Raw genomic sequence first — 22,360 nt, 5'->3', positions numbered from 1 at the left:
ATCAAACTTACCAGGCAAGTTACACCTTGATCATCCTTTATCCTATTATTCTTTTCTATGCATGTAGTTTTATGTGACATTATAATAATACACATGTGCATGAATATTGTGGTAGTATGTTATTGCTATTGAGATTCAACTTAGTATGGCCATATTGTAGACCATGGTAGTTGTATTCTTGCAATGCTATGTAGACGGGGTTGGTTTGTGTATTCATCGAGATTATGTGATGACTTATTAATGAAGTGAGTACTAACTAAAAATGTAATTCAACTCTGGGCGAAAGTGGTATTGCTGGGTGGTTTCAAGAACATCATGGTTTCTACCCTTTGAATGTAAGTGGAATGCCGCCGAGGTTCAAAAAGATCAGACAGACTTAGTGACTAGTAGTTTTCATGCGGAACCACTAGCTATATGGGTTTTGGCTTAGTTGAGTAGGTTGTGTGAACCTCGCCTGGGCAAAGCTAGCAGATATAAGGATATATTTTTTGAGTAGGTGTATCGTCTACTAGTGGGTGGAGCGGAATGCTTCTGAAAGACTTCATCTCAATCTTATGGCTGAGTCTAGTGGGTAAAATACAAAAATCACTGTAGAGTATAAAAACTAATCATGATTAGCCGTGTCCCGATTTACAAACGAATTGAGCAGATAGACCATTACAGTTGTTGGATGATCTTAACAGATGTTACACCTTAATAAAACTTGATGGGAAACTTAATAATGGGAATATGTTGGAATTAGACCAGTTCAACCATATGTATTTAATTGTAGCAAGATAATTTAAAATTTGACTATTATGTAGCTATTAGGGAAAATTAGCTTTTCTGCAGAACAACCACTAGCCTATTCTTTTGATATACCTTGCATATAGAAGTAGGTCTGTTATAATTCTGTGTGACCAGCAAGTACATTCAACGTGCTGACCTACACAAGTGCAACTCATCATGTTGCAGGATTTTATATGATGTATAAGTGATACAACGTAGGGTTACAATGTCTATACTCAACATTTGCCTCTGGTGTTGGTGGACTCCATGAATATTTTTTTTGCTTTTCCGTTGTATTATATTTGTAAGCTAACCTTGAGCTACGTAGGTATGTAATATTTAAATTATGGATCTATGATTTAATATTTATGACATGTGGTTTATTCTTGATATCACATCATGTATTATGTGTGCTACCTATTGATTCAAGGTCTAGCACTTTGAGCACAGAGACTCGAATATTATCAGGTTTGGTTGTTACAAAGGTTTAGCCACATCAGATCAACTAATGGGCAAAAGAGAGCAGTGTCCAGGGTGTCCTCATGCGGAATTCCCCCCCTCTAGCAAAGTGCCAGATCAGGCTAAAGACGTAGACCGGCTCGAAGCACGAAGTGGTGACATTGAAAAAATCAACTATAATTAGGGTGAAAGTTTCGCAACATATATAGACCATCGGGCACCCGAGCCACCACGGGGGAGCCCCGCAAGCCCTGTGAGCCCCATACTGGGACTTGGCACCTTGATCTTCTTCCAACACAAAAAGTCCCCACCTATGTTTGTTTTATTTTTTATGAACTTTTTGCATCACGATTTCCTGAAATCCTCAAAACAGCAAAATTAGAGCTCAACACTTGATTAATATGCTACCCCAATAAGAACTGATAAAAAATATGCCACAGTGTATATAATAGATAACAATTAGCCATTTTCTAACAAAATGGGAAACATGAACTGCATAAGTATGCTTCAAGCACCCATCATACACCATCCATGATGGCACAAAAACTAATGCAAACAAGTAAATATAACTGGCATGCCTGACTTGCTAATGGACATGGTTGCATGAATATATTAATAAAATTGTGGTATGATTGCATGATAGTGAAAATATGTTTTTCAAATAATAGAGAAATATGTAGGGTTGCAACTATCTAGAAGTAGAAATGTTTGGGGCTTAAGGGTTTCCTATCAAATGCTACTCAGAAAGCCCAAACAAACAATTAAGGCCGTAAAAGGCCATCGAAAGGGGAGCAAGCCCACCTTACTCCCTCCGTGTCTTCTCTCCCGTCGTTCAAGTCCCAAGTCGCAACTCAGATCTCCCCGTCCTCCCAACCCCCGCGAGCTACCACAACACTGCACATCGCCTCTGCTCTTCCCCCGGATCTCCAGATCTCTCGCGCTCACGCCTACACCCACCCCTCGCCCGCTACGTCGCCGCCGCCGCACGCGGTGGCCACGGCGAGATGCTCCGCCTCAGGGCGTTCCGGCCGACGAGCGACAAGGTGGTGAAGATCCAGCTCCACCCCACTCACCCCTGGCTCGTCACAGCCGACGCCAATGACCGCGTCTCGGTCTGGGACTGGGAGCACCGCCAGGTACCAGCTCGAATTGGGCCCTCTTATACTTTCCGTCCCCATTTCTTATCGGCGTGCTAAACCAGCTTAGCAAGCTCTGTTTGCAATCGAATTGATTTCTACTTGCTTTGGAATTATTGGCGTTGGGTGGCTAGGTGGTCTATGAGCTGAAGGCTGGTGGCGTCGATGAACGGAGGCTGGTTGGTGTGAAGCTTGAGAAGCTCGCCGAGGGAGAAACTGGTATTCTTTCCAGTAATTTTGGTTGCAACAGCTTGTTAGGAATGACATAGGATCGTTATGCGCTGTTAGAGTGGTAATGCTAGATTTGCTGGTTTTCTCGTTTGTTGAATCACAATGCACTGTTACTTAAATTGTTCAAATGCTTGTGTTTAACTGATTGCCAGAAGCCATGATGCATGTGTGGAACTAGTTTACTTATTGGATTAGTTTCATGTAATATCATTTATTCTCACACACTCATCCTTAAAAAGTAACAGCAACGATAATTGTTGCACTGAGGGGTTTGAGAGACTTTAGATTTACTACTCCCTCCGTCCCAAAATAAGTGTCTCAACTTTGTACTAGCTTTAGTATAAAATTGTACTAAAGTTAAGACACTTATTTTGAGACGGAGGGAGTATTTTTGAGCCAATACATATTTTTGTCCTTGAACTATCATACATAGCTCATTTTCTTTCTTGAATACGCATGTTGTATTAGAAGGAGAACGCCGATAAGGCTTAGTGCAAGGAAAACTGGCAAAAAAATAAATAAATAAAACAAAAGGAGATCTAGGCTAGACAAATCTAGAAACTATGTGCAGAGGAAAGAAAGCCGAGCCAAAAGGAGACCAAATCCTACGGCTACTGCTCCAAGGATGTAAGTCTGGTGGCCGTGCGTGAGAGAGACACATCACAATTGTGTCCTTGAACTACAAAACTGACAGAACCAGTCCCTGAACTCTGAACTTTCGCTTGCTTACGTCCCACCACTTATGTGGTGCTACATGTGGACCAACTGACTCAATACGGCTAAGTCACTGTCCAGTCATAGGGTGCAAAAAAACTCAATACTCCATCCTTTGAGCTTATTCACTTGTGAAGTCCAGACCAAAGCATCTCAAAATTCTTTTCACCTTGACCCTAATAAAATCCAAATTGTTGTGCTGATAGGTTATATTTGCCATGGAGCTTGAGCCAAAGGTAGCCCTGGTGGGTTATTAGCAGTGTCTTGAGTGCAGAAATATCATCTATAACAGCGGCATTTAGGTCTTTTTGAGTGTTTGCCCTAGTGCGTTAGCATGTCCACGTGTGACACATGGCAACAGTAAGGAAGAGAGTTGAAATTAAAAGTTCAGGCCTTCAGGGGCCTGCTCGGTGGCTATATAGTTCAAGAGCAAAATTGTGCCCCAAGTGGATAGTTTGTGAACCAAAGTTCTTATCATTGTTTATATGTTACCAACATCTCTAGTATAATTTCGAAAGTAATTTGCAAACTTACTTGGAAAAATTCCTCAATCCGAACTCAACTGCAGGCTAAGTTTTAATCCGTGTCGAAGCTAGCTTGTAATTTAGTTCTCATGACAATAGTCTGTTTTCTGGCTTCGCAACATTCCCCTCAACCTTCGCTATACATGGTTTTTGGCATAGTTTAAAATAGCGGGCTATGCCAAATAGCGGCACCCTGCTCAAACAGCTATAACAGGGCTATAGCCTGCTATTTTGTAACTTTATGAGACAATTGTACATCAATACCATTTAGTGGCATCCTGCTATTTATAACTTTGGTTTTTGGTTATTTCCTTTATTTTTTTGTCTTCTTTTCAAGATGGGAATGCAAATTAGCATACTATATAGATATATACTTTTCGCTTACTCTGGCCTGTGTCAAAATCTGTGCAGATTCGAAAGGAAAGCCCACTGAGGCAATCCGAGGCGGAAGGTATTGATTTGAAAGTTTTTTATTTCCGCATGGCCCTTTTACATGGTATCTTTTACCTGACATCCTATGGGACAACTGTTATACTTCAAGTGTAAAGCAGGTTTCTTTTTATGATGACGATGTACGCTTTTGGCAACATTGGCGCAATTGCTCTGCTGCTAGCGAGGCTCCAACTGCAGTTAATCAACAATCGTCCGCTTTCAGTGCACCTGCACCATCTACAAGAGGAAGACATTTTGTTGTCATTTGTTGTGAGAACAAAGCAATATTTTTGGACTTGGTGACTATGCGTGGCCGCGATGTTCCTAAGCAAGAGCTTGACAACAAGTCTCTTTTATGGTATGATTACTTTGCAGAGTATACATCCTTATATCTATATGTATTTCTTTTCATTTATTCATGGTGTTTACGTGGACCTAAATCAAATGTGAATGCCAGATTTAAGTTTTCTTTATAATATTTTGGGTTGGTGATGTAGGGCATAAAATAGGAAAACCTTATTTTAGATGTGTGACACTTGTCCTGCATCAAAGTCTACAGGCTATACTGGTTGGATCCATTTCTGGCAGCTGAGCATCCATGGATCTTTAATGTTTACTGGAAGTAATAATAATTGATCATAATAGGCAGGCATTGTATTCTTAGTTTTCACAACATCATATTTGTTCTTAAATCCTAATTACATGTGTTTTGTTGATATTAACAAATACATCTGCATTTGGTATTGGTTCCAACATTTTAGCATTATTCTGTAACTGGAGCCTGGACTTGAACTGAGCTGAAATGCTACATTCATCAACCTTATGTTTTTTTATTGGTGCTGCTGCATGTCATGGTATATTTAGACCATATACTCCCCCCCTTTCTAAATATAAGACTTTTAGAGATTTCAATAGGGGCTACATACGGATATATATAGACATATTTTAGAGTGTAGATTCAATTTTGCTCCGTATGTAGTCCGCATTGGAATCTCTGGAAAGACTTATATTTAGGAATGGAAGGAATACGTAAGAAAATGAATCAATCACCGCCAAGTTCAGTACAGGATTAAGAGCTACAAACAGCTTGGCTTATGTTATTTACCCATCTTGAAAACCCAATTCAACATACATCTACTGAACAGCAAGTACTTTCAAACTTTAGACTAGTGCTAGATGTTGACTAAGAGCATGTTTGTGCTTTTGCAGTATGGAGTTCCTCTCCAGGTCATCTTCTAGTGATGCCCCTCTTGTTGCATTCGGGGCATCCGATGGTGTGATCAGAGTTCTCTCAATGATGACATGGAAGGTTACACATCTTATACCTGCCCCCTCTGTTTCTCCGTAACTACATTTCAAACCTAGCAGTTTGGTCCTTGCAGCTTGTGCGAAGGTATACTGGTGGACATAAAGGAGCAATATCTTGCTTAATGACATTCATGTCTGCAGCCGGCGAGGTAAATTTTTGCATAGTGTGTTTTGTTTTAGGCTTCTGTTTGGTCATCAGATTTACCCCTGTTGACTATTATGTCCATATGCTATCTGCGTGTGTTGTTTGTTGTACTTATCTGCTATTTCATTGTTTTTAGTTTCTGCAGCATTTTCATTTTCCGCATGGTACTGTTGACCCGTAAGGTACCATTATATATTTACTAATCAATAACCATGTGTGGCTTCAGGTACATTTAGTTTCTGGTGGTAGTGATGGCCTGCTGGTATTATGGAGCGCTGATCATATCCATGACTCTCGGGAACTTGTACCTAAGATTAGTTTGAAGGTATCATTTTTAAACATTTATTTATTTCTGTTTTCCCAAAATGCAGAATATTTATGTAAACCATGTAAATGTTAGAATCACTAGCTTCTCTAGCTCTCACCCAGGACTCTAAAAGAGATGTGTTTCACACACACAAAGAACTACTACTAGTGGGAAGCTTTATTAGATATCTTAATTGCTACAAGCTTACATTTTACATATGGGGTGCCTGCTTCTTATATAGGCTGTAGGGGAGGTGCTACAGCAATAGACCTGCTACAGCTAGCTATTACAGCTCACTCTGATCTTCCTTAACTACTAAGTCACCCAAGACCAAAATATCCTAAAAGGGCTGCTAGTCTGCTACTACAGGATACAAGGATTATCCTAATACATTTTGCCAAACTCAAATTGACTTCTTGTTCCATGCATCTTCCTTAACTACTAAGTCACCCAAGACCAAAATATCCTAAAAGGGCTGCTAGTCTGCTACTACAGGATACAAGGATTATCCTAATACATTTTGCCAAACTCAAATTGACTTCTTGTTCCATGCATCTGTTTGGTACTCCCTCCGTTCCTTTATTTAAGGTGTATTATTTTTGGCACGGTGCTCAAGGCACACAATTATAGACGTGCTAGGACGAAAGTAACCTTGGCAAATTTATTGGTTAGTGGCAAGTAAATGAGTTAGTTCAGGAAAGTAAGACATACATGCAATCGACGTAGAGATAGTTTCCTTATTTTGCTACAATGAGAGATACAAACAATCAGGAGAGAGATACTTTCCTTTTTCTGGAGGGCTAACAAGGGAATTGTGAGAAATTAAAAGAAATGCACCTTACATTCTGAAATTTGATCAAAAAATAAATACACCTTATATAAAGGAATGGAGGGAGTATATGACAATATTAACTCTTAACAGTAAATAACATCAGTAAGCAATTTAGCATATGGGTTGTTTAATACTGGCTTCTTTTTTATGGGTATCTTTTTGAAGGCTCACGATGGAGGGGTGGTTGCGGTTGAACTTTCAAGGGTAATGGGAAGTGCTCCACAGCTCATTACAATAGGGGCTGATAAAACTTTAGCCATATGGGATACAGTTACATTCAAGGTATGCACATTCAGTATTTCCATGTAACTGTATGTTTTGTTAGTATTCTATAAAGATATTATTGAGTAGCATATTTGCTGTGCAGGAAATAAGGCGCATTAAACCAGTACCTAAACTTGCCTGCCATAGTGTTGCATCTTGGTGCCACCCTCGTGCACCAAACCTTGATATTCTGACTTGTGTCAAGGACTCCCATATTTGGTATATTTTTTTGCCTGTTTGGAACAAAAATCAGATTGTAGATATTCTGTATTGATGACAAGAAAAAAAAACTCGTGCATAATTTTGCATTCTGTGTTGCTACAGGGCCATAGAACATCCGACCTATTCTGCTTTGACAAGACCACTCTGTGAATTGTCCTCGCTTGTTCCTCCACAAGCCCTTGCACAGCATAAGAAACTGAGGGTATGCTTCTGGACTGATTCCTTTAACAGAAAATTTTATTTTTTTCATTTCAGGTCAAGCTGTTGTCTTTTCTGACTTTTATCTGATAACAGTACAATATTGTGTAAATATTTGTTTCTTTTTCATGTTCTCCCTGCTTTAGTTACTGTAGTGCTACAGATCTAGGCATGTGCGTTGTAACTAAAAATGCGACACACAGCCAGAGCGTAAAGCTCACAACAATCACCTGTCATGTACTCATGTTGTTAGCGTTCTTTATCCATTAATTTTTTAAGTGTTAAATGTATACCCCGAGTGACCTGTGGATGATGCAGTTTGCAAAGGCCGTACTCCACATTGTTCTGGACTTAAAAATGGAAAGAGAATTATGATGCATCAGTGGAAGATAACTTGAATATACATAATACCAAAAAGAAATTCTGGTTCACGGTACTCCATGTCGCTGAAGGAATGCTGATTTCCATTTAAAGATAAGCCACCATGGTACATTTTGTCAAACATGCTAACATAGACTGAAATTTGTGACTACTCTAGGTTTACTGCATGGTGGCACATCCCTTGCAACCGCATCTTGTTGCTACTGGAACAAATATCGGTATTATTTTAAGTGAGTTTGATCCAAGAGCACTACCGGCTGTTGCTCCCCTACCAGCACTGACAGAAAGCAAGGAACACTCTGCTGTTTACATTGTTGAAAGAGAACTTAAGTTGCTGAATTTCCAATTTTCAAACACAGCAAACCCGTCCCTGGGAAGTGCATCTGAAACAGGAAGATCAAGGAATGAATCTATAGACCAGCTCATAGTAAAGCAAAGCAAGAAGCATATCAGCACGCCCGCTCCTCATGATTCGTATTCAATTCTTTCAGCTAGCAGTTCTGGAAAGTAAGTGTTTCTGCCATCTTATCACCTAGCACTTGACTACTACAAAAGATAGAGACAACAACACACTCGGTTTTTCTATTTCATGAATCTCTTGTTGGCTGCAGTACACATGGTCCCTAGCTGAATACTTTCTAGTCTTTATTTTCTGGATACTATTGCATTATACACTGTGTGTGAGAGGTTTAGTGTTAAATGGTAGTTATTTCGCCCGTTATGTGCTGTGACTTATTCGTTGCAATCTGTGAAAATTTAGAAGTCAATGTTTGCGATGTCTAATCTGTTTTGCCATGTCCTAATGTTTTGCGGCGCTCGTGTAAGCTATAGCTAGTTGCTCTGTAGATATATCTTGTGATTTCAAATAAATTTCTAAAACAAAATATTTACTTATATGCAGGTATGTTGCAGTTGTATGGCCAGACATTCCTTCATTCGTTGTGTACAAAGCTAGTGATTGGTCAGTTGTTGATTCAGGCACGGGAAAACTTTTCGCGTGGGACAGCTGTCGCGACAGATATGCTTTGGTCGAGAGTGCATTGGCTCCAAGGATGCCACTTATTGTGAAAGGTGGCTCCTCTAAAAAGGCAAAAGAAGCTGCTGCAGCAGCAGCTCAAGCAGCAGCTGCAGCTGCTAGTGCTGCTTCTTCAGCCACAGTGCAAGTTCGCATTTTGTTAGATGATGGAACTGCTCATGTTCTGCAGAGATCCATTGATGGCCGTAGTGAACCGGTTAGTAATTGTCATTTGTGATATATTCTTTATGAACTTAATGGAGAATCTTTCCTTTCCTTTCAATATGCCAGTTTGATCGGAAGACAGTGATTATATCTGTTTACTTTTGTGGTTGTTTCTTGATGGAAATGCAGAGATCATCGGTGTCACTTATAGAAAACCATCGTAAAATGCCTGATACATGCTGGAAAAGTCCATCCTAAGTAGCTTAGTTACAATCAAACATTGTCGAAACAAATATTTGGCCACATTTTGACATGATGCAGTAATGTTCTTTTTGGGCGTAATAGAGCTATAATTTTGTATTTATTTGATATAAAAAGGTCCATTTTCTCTTTTCTGGGCTGAAATGTTTTTAGTCCAGTTAATGTTATTGATCTTTACCATACAAAATACAATATGAGATTTATTTCTGATCATATTATGCTTGGTTAATTGTACTGATTACTTATTTTAAAAATCTGTTGGCGTTGCCATTGTTCAGGAAATGCCTGTGCTGTAATACCGTGTTGTAGCTGTCTTGCATACATCATAGCTGAAACATAAGTTGGTATGCAATGCTTTTAGATGTTCGCATGGTTGCGTGTTCTTACTTCCACCTCATACCCTTGGTTGACCAGTTAAAGGAATCTTAACTTTCTGATGTTTCTTTTGGGCTCCTTGTGAGAGAAAGATTTTCATAGTACTTTTGTGGAATTTCAATCTATAGGAATTTTTTCATTAGAGGCCATTTGGATCATAAGACTGACAAACTCCTACGGATTGCTTTCCCGCGCCCCAGTTCTATAGATTTTCATAGTGAGAGGTTTGACCTAATTGAATTTTCCCTTCATTCCTGGATGCACCTTCTCTCTTGTGGAATTCCTGCGAAAATCCTGTTGAGCATCGAGAGTGCCGTGTTTGCAGTTTTCGTTTCCTGTAGGATTGACCAAGTCATGGCATATCAATTCCTATCCCTGTTTCTAGAAATTTTGAATCCTGCATTCCAAAGAGGTTTAGTTTAGCGTGTTACTCTTAGTAGTTTCAAGAGATTTATGGTTCTGTTCTTGCAGGTCGTTGGCTTGCATGGTGGTGCTCTGCTTGGTGTTACATACCGAACATCTCGTAGAATCAGTCCTTTGACGGCCACTGCTATATCAACTGTTCAATCAATGCCCCTATCAGGCTTCGGAGGAAGTGGATCATCTTTTGCTTCGGATGACCCATTTTCCTCCAGAGAAGGGCCGCCCCAAAATTTCCAGTTATACAGGTATGTATGCACCTAGGTATTTCATGCTTTCTGCATATCCAGAAAGTTTATTTATTGGCGAATGCGGAATGATCCTATGCTATGTATTATTACTTGTATTAATTTATCTAACTTTTTTCTTTCCTATACCCATGATATTTTGAAGCTAATGTTTGTGTTACGGTGTTACCCTAAAACTGCTTACTTAACTACATTTGGTTGGTGCAGCTGGGAGACCTATCAGCCCGTAAGCGGCTTACTTGCACAACCTGAATGGACCGTGTGGGACCAAACTGTTGAATATTGTGCATTTGCTTATCAGCAGTACATTGTAATTTCTTCCCTGCGACCCCAGTTTAGGTATCTCGGGGATGTTTCAATTCCTTCTGCTACTGGTGCTGTTTGGCATCGTAGACAGTTGTTTGTGGCTACACCAACAACCATCGAGTAAGTTAACCCTTTTGCATACAGTCCAAATAGTTCATTTAGTGCCCCCAATATTTCCATTATCATGTGTGCCCAATTTATGCCGTTGAGTCTGTTTGAAACTCTTGATTGGTGTGCAATGCAATATGGTAAATAGAAAAAGTGCTGTAGGAAGCTTATGACTCCTTGCGTGATTCACGTTATGTTGTCCAATAAATTCTGAAGACCATTTTACAGTCATGAAGTTGTATTGTATTATAATTTACATCCAATGGCGTAGAAAGTGGCAGTGGTAGGATATTGAGAAGGCAGCTACTTATATATTAGTTCTGTTTAAGTTTAAATTTTGAAGTGCTATTATTTTGAAATTTTTGTTGTGGGTAAAATGGATTTCTGGTCTAGGTAAAATTTTGCCAGAGGTAAAATTTTGCCAGCAAATGGCGTTTTCATGCTTTGACAGCACTCCTGCCTCGGAAAAAAAGCATTGATAGCACATGGGACATCTTTCTCTTTTGAACTTTTGAACAATATTTTGCAGGTGCGTTTTTGTTGATGCTGGAGTTGCTGCCATTGATATTGAGACAAAAAAGAGGAAAGAAGAAATGAAAGCAAGAGAAGCCCAGGGTCGAGCAGTTGCAGACCATGGAGATTTGGCTCTTATCACAGTCGAAGGTCCCCAGGTCACAGCAAGTGAAAAAATATCATTAAGACCTCCTATGTTGCAGGTGCGTATTTGTGTATGTTGAATGCTGTTAGTAACCTTTTTTTTACTCTATTAGCTTGTTTTCTTCCTTGTTCACTAAGGGTGCGTTTGGTACCCTGCATGACCCTAGCATGCTATCCTCCCATGAGACATGCTTAGTACATACAACTGCAGTTGTTGGTTGCCTGTATGTGCTGAGACTTTGTTTGGTAGCCTGTATCTCTTGAGACATAATGTGCTGAGACTTTGTTTGGTAGCCTGTATCTAAGGCAGATGTGGTTACCTCCTCCTTAAAGTGGTGAGGATACCACAATAGTTAGGAAACACGATGAATAAAATTTGTGTGCACAATTGAATGATGATTTCTTCTATACCTGGTAATGAGTTCCCCTACTGTTTTATCAATGGTTAAGTGATAACAGGACCACTTGCTTTCTCTAGAAAAACTAATTAGTAACAAAAACTGCATATTCAAAGGAGTGTTTCATACGTGGGTCATCACAAAAACATTTGCATTCTCTTGAAACAAACTAGATGCATGGTGTACAAGAACCATATGTACAGAACAGTAACCACTAACCAACAACTTGTATTGCAGTGCTCTTTATACGAAGGTTTCAAGTATAAATATTCAGATTCTTGATTATCAATTTCTACAATCACAAATTGGGAATAGAAAGCGTGCTAACCAACCAGGAGTTACAATCGACTGAAGTAGTTTGACATGTTAGTTATTCAGCTCTTGGCTGCACGCGGTAGCACTATGTGCGTGAGCGACGCCTAGAAGCATGGCTACTTGCTCCAAGGGCCTCCAGACACCGGCAAAACCAGCCGGGTCGCGGCCTCACCACACCTGCAGGCGGTCCCGACGCGCCCGACGCGTCCAGTGCGCACCCATAACACGCACCGGCCGCGCCCAGCTCGCCGCCGCGCCTCATTCGCCACGCTCTGCACGTCTCCAGCTCGCCCCACGATCGCGCTCCGACGCGATCAACGCGACCGATCCGGCGTGTCCAGGAGCTTGGCCTTCTCTCCGCCGAGCCACGCCGCGCCACCGCAGCCTCTTTATACCCGGGCAACGCTGGGCTCCGACCCACTCGCTCCTGCCCACACCCGTGCATGTAGTTAGCTCTGGCTGCGGTGGATGCATGCGTGCTTGCCTGATGTGTAGCTTGGGTACAAAAGGCCCTCTGTGTACTCGTTGTAGTCTGCGGGTTGAGTTCGTGCTCAGGGAAATACAAGCGGCCGTTCGTGCGGCCGGCGGCGTACGTGCGCCGGGCAAAACTACCTGTGTCTTTGTGTCCATCTCCTTCCTCTAGTCTTCTTCTTCCTCGAGAGCTGAGTGAGGCAGGGAGGTCGAGCTCCGGCGAGCAGCGGGAGGAGGCCGGCGGCACCAACAGCGGACGGTGGAGGACTGCGGCGCTGGTGAAGAACGAAGAGTGGCTTGACTTGGATGGCGGCCGCCGGTGCTGTTGGAGAACGGTGTAGTACTGTGGCGGTTCAATTTGGATGGCTACCCACGGTGCTTGGTTGCGGTGGAGAAGATGAGGAGGAGGATGAGGCGCACGGCGTGGTTAGTCGCCGGAGTAGGCAGGAGCTCAGAGGGGAGGAGACTGCGCGGGGAGGCGGGGAACTCCAGCGAACTGGGGCGGTGGTGGGGATGGGCGCAGCGGCAGCGGTGATGCTGGGATCTAGGTGGTGACGCGAGGCAGTGAAGGGGCTCCGGTGGCTGCGCTTTCCTTAGTCGCCTTCGCCGCGAGGGGTTGAGAGTGGCGACTAGGTCAAGGGGGGTTCATTTCGGGAGGGTAGCCCTCGTCCTCGTGCGTGATGGGCTGGGGAGGGCACCGGTGGGTTACGGGGAGATTTTTCTGGGGGTCCAATAGAGCATAGACGAGGAGCGAACCCTCCCACCACGAGTTTGCAAGCGAGCTTGGCTGAGGCCCTTTTTCGCATGAGATGGGCATGGCTGAGGAGAGCCCATACACCCTACCAAACAGCAAGCAGTGGGCTGGGTAGGGAATATCTGAGACCATTCGGGCTACCAAACACACCCTAAATGTTATTGGAAGCCAGGGTTAATAGTAGCCATTTTTGTAATCTACGTCATTTTGATGTACTTCACTGTGTTATGCGACTTCTCTTTACCTGTACAGCTTTCATCTCCATGCTCCTTTTTACATATACTAGGTAGTATTATGTGCTGTTGTTGATTACAGCCTATACCTTGTAATTTTCCAGGTTGTTCGTTTAGCCTCCTTTCAGCATGCTCCGTCAATACCACCGTTTATAGTGCCGAAGCAATCCAAATTAAATGGGGATGATTCAGTATTTCTGAAAGAATTGGATGATAGAAGATATTCTGAAGTGGCTGTTGCTGGAGGAGGGGTATCGGTTGCAGTAACTCGCTTTCCTCCTGAGCAGAAAAGACCTATTGGGCCACTTGTCCTGGTTGGTGTCAGAGATGGAGTTCTGTGGCTTGTTGACAGGTAATACATATTCTAAGGACATCATGAGCAGTTCCTTGATCCTTTATGCACAAGGGAGTGCTGGTGGAAATGGAAATAAAATTCACTCAAATAAGCCTAAGTTCTTATTTTTAGTTGTTCTGGTGATATCTGAGATGCTGATTTTGATGCAATTCTGACACTTCAAATATTTCTACAAGGTATATGTGTGCACATGCCTTGTCTCTCAGCCATCCCGGTATTAGATGTCGGTGCCTTGCAGCATATGGTGATCCAGTTAGTGCTGTCAAATGGTATGTGTTTATGCTTTAGAGTGTTGCATTTTGTCTACTTATGCAAGCGGTAGGAATGACAACTTAAAACCAATCATGCAGGGCTACTAGACTTGGCCGAGAGCACCATGATGACCTTGCTCAATTTATGCTTGGAATGGGCTATGCTACTGAAGCACTTCATTTACCTGGAATATCCAAGAGGCGAGAATTCTTGCCGCCTTGATTGTTCTGTCATCAGATATCGTTATAGCATCGCATCATATTCATGTGTTTCTCTTTATTTAACTGTATTATCATGTTTTGAGTCAAGTATATCTGTTGATATTGATAGATAAATCCTCACTATTTTCATGAGTTAAAATTTGTGCTGATATTTCTCAGGTTGGAATTCGATCTTGCAATGCAAAGCAAGGACTTGAAAAGAGCACTTGCATGTCTGCTGACAATGAGCAATAGCCGAGACGTGGGACAAGAAACTACTGCTACAGATGTTACGCAGATTCTCAATTTGGCAGTAGCTAAGCAGGCTAAGCAAGAAAGTCTTGCAGATGCCGTGCAGGGAATAGTGAAATTTGTCAAGGAGTTTTTTGACCTTATTGATGCCGCAGATGCCACCGGCCAGGCTGAAATAGCTCGTGAAGTTCTGAAGAGATTAGCTGCAGCAGCTTCTGTAAAGGGAGCTCTGCATGGGCAAACCTTACGAGGCCTGGCACTCCGTCTTGCAAACCATGGGGAACTTACTAGACTATCGGTATGTTACTTTGACCTAATAATATTTTACTGTTAGAACTCGGTTCTTGGCCATAATGGTGATTACCATCCATAATGACAGTTATGGAATGTCATGATTATGGAGTACAGTAGTACACCATAGACCACATGCCTACTATTGACAATTGTTTCTGCAATATGGCAAGACACCTTGTTCATGCATGCATGCTAAGACCTGCTGTTCTTGTTTGTTGACGTGTTATGTTTCGTTTATGATGATTTGCACATGTTAGAGTTTCTTCGGGGCAATTGCTAATACTGTTGCACTTTTTTAGGGTTTAGTGTCCAATTTGATCACAGCTGGCCATGGACGTGAAGCAGCATTTGCAGCTGCAGTTCTGGGTGATAATGCCCTCATGGAGAAAGCATGGCAAGACACAGGAATGCTGGCTGAGGCCGTTTTACATGCTCAAGTAAGTTTTATATTGAATTCCATTCGAAGAGCACTGGTGTCAACCAATCATATAAGCCATCCATAATCTTTAGATCCAATTGCTAAGAAAATAAGTTGGTCATGCGTATGGCCTATTTGGTAGGTATCCAGATCATTGTTTTTGCAGCTCTCTGCTCTTGATCCACCGAGGATTTGAATCTATCTGATAAAAGCATTCAGCTACTAGTTGGCTCCAAAAACACTGAAATGGTGGTTTGGGAATAAATAGACAATAATACTCTTTGGTTCCAACACCTGGGACTAAAAGGATGCGCAATTGCTGGCTATCTTATAAATTTTTCTTATGTCGTTTGATGCCTTATGCATTTCAATGGACAAAAATATAGCGTCCCTCATACCTCAGTGAACATGGTATACTTTGCACTGTGATTGCACTACATAATGCTTGTGTATACGCACATTTTACGGTCAACAAGCTTTCAGGTATGTCCTGGTTGGAATGTGCAACAATATCTAGTCCATATACTGTTACATGTTTGGTTGGGGGTAGTTAGAGTTAGGGATGGAAATTGAAGGATACAGGCTTTAAATCTATGTATGGTTAGAGGGAATGGTAATTGAGGAGGGATTAGGTATTGGAGTTGAGAATGCAACTCCCACAGTTTAAATAACAGGGGAGGGGGTGGAAATTGTTTTAGTGATTCATCTTGGACCTTCATCACAACTTATGTTATCGTCCCCTATCTAATTCCTCATCAATTCCCACTAACCAAAAAAGGGGGATGAAGTTCTCCCTCAAATTCCCACACGTAATTTCTGTTACATACCAAACAATGGTTTGAAAAAAAAACCTGACACACCATGTCTAATCTCAATACGATTCCCTCTAAACTCCCATTCCCCTTCCCAATTGTTGCCAGAGCCAGACACACTGTTAGTAATTCATCTAGGCATACACGTACAGAAGAGCCAACAATTTTCAATGATCAAGCCTGATTTGCTTCAGTTTAACACCAAGTGGTTGCTTACAGTCCACAACAGAGATCCAAATTGCATGAATTACATTCGTTCAATGCAAGGAATCACACACACACAATGTAATGCATTCGGGCACATGGTGTGACACAAAATTGGATCTGGGCACACATTCAGTTCACCTCCATGGATCTTGCAAAGGGAAGACATTAGAAGGGCTGTGCAGCAACATGGATCAGTTTTTTTGGGGCGTCATACGGATTAGGGTTTGGGGGTGTAGCGGCCTCATGCGAGGAACAGAGTATGTGGTTATACGCGGTGCAGAAGGCTGTCGCCGATAGTCACTGGTACTAGCCGTCGTCGCATGAACTCATGCCGGTAGGAATAGGCGGCACTTGTGCTCACCATCGTCATCGTCTCTAAGTTGATTCAGTGTCGTACATGAGAGGGGGCTAGAAAAGATTAGAAATGATATATCAAATGAACCGGTACGGGGTCAGAGATGGCTTATGGCATTTGCAGGTAAGTTGGCCCATCTCCTCTGGACAGATTTGTTTTGATCTGTGAGTATTTACGGAGAGCCCGCTCCTCCATTCTAGTTGTTTTTCTGCCCCTGCTCTTGCCTGCTCCTAGGATCTCCTTTTCATGAGCCAGATGCGTTTGGCTATATGACTTGTTCTTCCTCTCCCACCCTTAATACCCTATTCTCCTCAATTGATTTCTGTATATTCAGAATGCATGCTAAATGATTAAAAAGAATGGAGTTGATGCACTTCCTTGCAGTTTCAAGTTTCACCTAGCATCAGATCAGTCCATCTATTATGAAGCACTGGTTCGTCCTCCAAAAAAATAATAATATTAAGAAGCATTGTGGCCAGAGGTTGGGTTTATAATTCGTGCAAAGAACTTGTATGATTGCTAGTGACGTCATTGCTCTTGAGATAGCTAACCATTGCGATTGTCTATAATAAATGGTATCCTGTCAATGCATTGTGCTGCTGCTGGTTCCCCTAAAGATGATGTCTCCTTTTTCACTTTGCCGACTGATCTACAATTAGTATGATTATGAAGTTCTTACAAGGATTTTCCTCTCTCTAGGCCCATGGTCGTCCATCATTAAGGAGCTCAGTCATAACATGGAACAAGATGCTACAAAAGGAGCTGGATCACACACCAACCGTAAAAACCGATGCTGCAGCAGCGTTCTTGGCTTCTCTTGAGGACCCGAAGCTCACTAGTTTGGGAGAAACTGAGAAAAAGCCACCAATTGAAATACTGCCTCCTGGAATGCCGCCTCTATCTGCACCTCCCATCATTATTAAAAAGGCTGCTGCAAAACCTGGGCTTCCTAATGCCGCACAGACCCCAAATGCAGGTGCTCCTATGAATCAAGGCACCCCAATGGCTCAAGGTACTCCCATGAATCAAAGCACCCCAATGGCCCAAGGTACTCCCGTGGCACAAGGTGCCCCCATGGCTCAAGCCCCTCCTGCTCCGGCACAGAGCACCGATGAGGTAAAGCCATCAGAGGCTACAACAGCTCCTGACAATGTGGAGGCTACAGCAGCTACCAGCAATGCCGAAGCTACTGCAGCCCCTGGTACTGGGGAAGCTACAGAAGCTCCGGTTCCAGACCCAACAAATAGCAGTCCTGACGCTGCTGCTGCTCCAGCTCCTGCCCCAGCAGCTGATTCCAGTGGCACTGATGCACTTGCTGTTACTCCCAGTGATTCTACAAATGATGCACCTTCTTCCAAGGAACCAGAGACACAGGATAAACCACCTTCAACAGAGGTGTCGCCATCACCTACACCCAGTATTTCTGCTGTATAAAAATATTTCTGATTCAGTTCTCATAGCAGTGTGCCATTTTTTTTATGTGTGCTGATTCCTTTGTCCCACTGTAATTTTTTCCATTGGTATAGATATTTGTTATATGTAGTGCTCAAAAGACGACGAGCAGCATGTGAGTAGCCATGTACATCTGCTGTTCTCGTCAGGAAGAGAACTATACCGTGACTGCAGCCATAGCCCAAGCCTTCTGTGATTTGTCATATCATGTTTGTGATTTGTCGAGATGTCGCAATTGAAGTTTTGTAAGATGAGTTAATCGTGTTTGGATGCCAATGCCGCATGTTGATGTGCCTCTGAGTTCCTGTCGTGTGACCAGTTTGTATATAGTACTCCTCCATTTCTTTTTTACTTCGTGCATAACATTGTTTGTGTTGTTTTGCTTTTTTTCCCCCATTTAGTCTGCCTTACGCATGCGAATCATGCATTGATATGCGTGTCTGAAGTTTTATGCAGAGTAAAAGGATGTTATGCGCCGCCAGGTGCAGTAACATAACGATTTCTTAACTATTAATGTCGGATATGTTTTCGGAAAAATATAGCAACGAGCTACATACTACTTGTTTGCCCAGAATTGTACGTGCCTGCAGCTCAGTCAAAGTCGTCTCAAATAGCTAGTGCCTCTGAAACGGATAGCGTAGAACGATATAGTTGTCGTCAATCCCGAGACTTATTCTGCTTGCTTAAACACATTCGTCAACCCGAAAAAGCTATGCCACTTTCCGTGCTACCAACGCTTCAACATTCATATTTCCAGACTCCAGTTATACTGCTTCGGTTCGGTTTAAGTCAAGTCTACGATTAAACTTAGGGCATTGCAATCATAAGCATAAGGGCATTCTAACGGCAACTCGCAAATTTCCTCCTGCATCCATCCACACACATGGATGCGGGAGGCCGTCATCCAACGCTACCCGCATTCATCCGGCCAACAACTCAAACAAACCAAACAAAATTTGATCAAACATGGCCAAATTTTATATAGACATAACGGATTTCATTACATTTACATCAACTAAGTGTCGCTAGTCTGGCTTTGGAGGTATAATTAATACCTCGCTCGCGCCCGTTTCCTGTGTCTGGCCATGAGCCCCGATAACTGAAGTTTCGCCTTCTCTAGTTCTGCCTCGGTAACCTCCGCCTCTGGAGCCCCGAAAAATGAAACTGTTCGCTTTCACGTTGCTGCCAAGCGACTAATCAGCCACCGATGCTCAGCCCACCAAGCCTGGTGTCGACGGAAGGGGAGGAACGGTGGCCTTCCTGAGACCCGAGCGGCGGCGCCCGCGAACGTGCCGGCGGGGAGTAGCCTCGGCGTTGTCCTCCTCATCGTCGGTCTTGCCGAACACCGTCTTGCCTGGCTCATCGCCGCACTCCTTATAGGCGGACGCCACCTCCGCCGCCCATCGACGGGCGAGGCGAATCTCGCGGGCGGAGCGATAGGACTCAAGCAGCGCCTCCTGCGCTGCTCCACAGGGTCCGCGTCTGACGCGGTCTCCTTGATGGCGGCAAGCTGATCCTCTGCCTGCAGGTGCTCCCGGAGGAGGAGGTGGTTATAGGCGGCGTCGGCCTGCACCTCCCGGTACTGATCCTCCCGCGCCATGTCCATGTAATGGGCACGAGCCTTGCCGATGGTCATGGTGCAATGCATCGGCAAGGGTGGAGTGGAGGAGGAGGAGGGTGGCGCTGGCTCGTCATCAGTCGCGTCCTCCATTGGGATGTCGTCGTCCTCCGGCTGCCTACCAGCCATCCAGCCGACGGCAATGGCAGTCATCTCCTTCTTCTGGTCCGGCGTCAGCCCGTCCGAGAGAACTTTGGCGGGGCAGGAATCCATGGTGGGAATGGTGTGGAGATGGATCGGAGGCGGATGACTGTGGCTATGGCCGGGGCAGCGGTTTATATAGCAATGATGGGGAACAGAAGGATGGACGGGTGGCATCAGAGCAACCAGCTCGGCAACCGCATCTCATTAATGTGGGCAAAAGAGGGACGGACAGGCGGTCGTCGTGTCATTTAAACGTGGAGCAGACGCCTGCACCGGGAAGCGGCGCGTGCGGCGCTCTCTCGGCTGACACGCTGCTTCAATGCCGATGCCAGTGAGCGAGCGGTCGCGTCCACTCTGGCCAGGCAGAATGCGGGAATTGACTCTTTGGAACGGCGGTGACCGTTTCGGGCGGGAAGCGCGTGCGTGAAGGAGGAGGGGGTTTTGGCGGGACAAGGCGGTTAGAGGCGGACTTGGCAGCGGACCGCACTCCCGCAACTCCCCCCACGTTTGTCTTCGGTTTACAGGAGAAAACACATCCAGACCGTCATGCGGACCGATACAGGCCTGCTTTGGACTGCTTCCGCTGTCCGGACAACGCGGTCCAAATGAATGCAGAAGGTTTGAGAGTTGGCGTTGGAAATGCCCTAAGAAAGGGGAAAAATTGAAAAGCATATCTCCATGCATCATTAGGAAGCATATTTCCATCCATTAGGTGTAAACATATTTCCATCCATTAGGTGTAATCATATTTCCATGATTTACATATTAGGAAGGAAAAATCTTAGGAACTGAGGCTGGGAGAGACTTTTTGCAGTGGCTTTTTCTTGGGGGCAACCTCGCAAAAAAAGGAAACCTTACAAAACTTTTTTTACCATTGCTAGTTTTTTAGGCAACCTCACATAACCTTTTATCCACACATCACAATGTTTATAGGGGTGAAGTGAAGATCTCCAGGATTGCCTAACCAAAGATAGCGACCAACTCATAAATAAAGAGCATACTTTGCTAAGGCCAGTTTGCTAAAGCAATAAGGGAGGCGGTCCAGACCAGCTATCAAACAACGTACATGCACTGTAACAGGGTGCCCTCATGGCCCATTACAACCCCGATCAACCACACATGGCTTCTTTCCTAGGAAGCTTAGAGTTTTAGTACTCCCTTCGTCCGAAAATACTTGTCATCAGTTCTTTCGGACGAAGGTAGTAGCTTTTTTTTTAAATGGCACCAGTGTTGTAGCCGCAGTTCTTTCAAATTCTCGGGGTGAAACTACTGCAGGGACGTCGAATTTGCTACAAGGTGTGAAGCTAATTACTGAATCGGCCGCACCAAGGATGTGTTTGGTTGTAGAAGCAAGTAGGACGTAATGTAATGGTTCCATTTCACTAGAGTAGAATGGAACGGTTTTATCTCTGTGTTTGGTAGAGCTAATGAGATGGAATGGAATGGTTATGTCTCGGTGTTTGGTTATTGTTGTCTGACTGTGTCGAGCTGTTTGAAGCATGCAATGGGAGGATTGACATTTAGAACCCTAATACAACAATACTTGCAGATTGTTTCCACTTAGCTCATGGTATACCAATGTTTTCTTTCAAGCATTGTCCAAGTGAAGCAAATGGATTGACACATTATCTTGCTAGGTTTTGTTATGATTCTAAAACTAGATATGATTGGGTAGATGATACTCACATGTTTTATTATCACATATACTCTTAAATATAACTCTGCCTATCAGTGGGAACGACACCTATGGGATCACTGGAATCCCTACTACGGTCGACGAGCGCGGGATCGTGGAAAGAGTGGGTTTAAGAGCCAACACAAAGATTGTTTACCCAGGTTCGGGCCGCGAGGATGCGTAATACCCTAGTCCTGCTTTGGTGTATATTTGAGTGTTCTTGAGCTAGCTACGGTGCGTGACTTGCTCAAAAGAGCCAAATCCCTCTCCAGTACGCTTCGGGCCTCCTTTTATAGTCGAAGGAGGCGCCACAGTGGCACACAGGAGGTGGAAAGGTGTACAGTGTACAAGCTTATCGCCTGTCATTATGGGACAAGGCACATTAAATGCGCTCCTTAGGTGTCCCCTTGCTTTATTGGGGACGGGAACGAGGTCCGTCCCGTCCGTCGCCGCCTCGCCTCGCTTCGACATGCGCCCTGGCTAGCGAGGCATGCGGTGCCATGTAGGCTGGCAGGCTGCTGAGCTGGTGTGGTGGCAGCATCTTCACGAAGATCTGCATGCCACCACACAGGTGCTTTCTGAGTTGGGTTGGAGGCCGCACGTCGCCACACAGGTGCTCGCCTCGCTGGCTGAGCTGGCAGCTACATGGGAACGACGATGGAGTCTTGGTGGGTGTGGG

General features: G+C 43.7%; 1 protein-coding gene across 1 annotated transcript; it reads left to right on the top strand.

The window, feature by feature from the left end:
• Positions 1-2,046: 2,046 nt before the first annotated feature.
• On the top strand, positions 2,047-18,520 carry LOC123070242 (uncharacterized). Its single transcript, XM_044493339.1, has 21 exons — positions 2,047-2,363; positions 2,498-2,582; positions 4,244-4,283; positions 4,374-4,622; positions 5,474-5,573; positions 5,647-5,721; positions 5,944-6,042; positions 7,022-7,138; positions 7,224-7,339; positions 7,445-7,544; positions 8,079-8,428; positions 8,823-9,153; positions 10,209-10,405; positions 10,613-10,831; positions 11,349-11,535; positions 13,752-13,999; positions 14,179-14,271; positions 14,353-14,454; positions 14,635-15,004; positions 15,300-15,437; positions 17,492-18,520. Exons 1-21 carry the CDS (start codon positions 2,232-2,234, stop codon positions 18,224-18,226), a joined length of 4,083 nt encoding a protein of 1,360 aa, XP_044349274.1. The 5' UTR covers positions 2,047-2,231; the 3' UTR covers positions 18,227-18,520.
• The last annotated feature ends 3,840 nt before the right edge of the window (positions 18,521-22,360 follow it).

The sequence above is a fragment of the Triticum aestivum genome, chromosome 3B (genome assembly GCF_018294505.1).
Source record: "Triticum aestivum cultivar Chinese Spring chromosome 3B, IWGSC CS RefSeq v2.1, whole genome shotgun sequence".
Lineage (NCBI taxonomy): Eukaryota > Viridiplantae > Streptophyta > Magnoliopsida > Poales > Poaceae > Triticum > Triticum aestivum.
The sequence above is the reverse complement of the archived record's forward strand: the minus strand, read 5'-3'. Positions and strand labels throughout refer to the sequence as shown.

Excerpts from the sequence above, each read along its gene's own strand:
- LOC123070242 (XM_044493339.1), top strand. The coding sequence starts at position 2,232 with ATGCTCCGCCTCAGGGCGTTCCGGCCGACGAGCGACAAGGTGGTGAAG. Across the intron at positions 11,536-13,751 it reads TAAGACCTCCTATGTTGCAG|GTTGTTCGTTTAGCCTCCTT; the intron begins GTGCGTATTTGT and ends GTAATTTTCCAG. Across the intron at positions 14,455-14,634 it reads TTACCTGGAATATCCAAGAG|GTTGGAATTCGATCTTGCAA; the intron begins GCGAGAATTCTT and ends GATATTTCTCAG.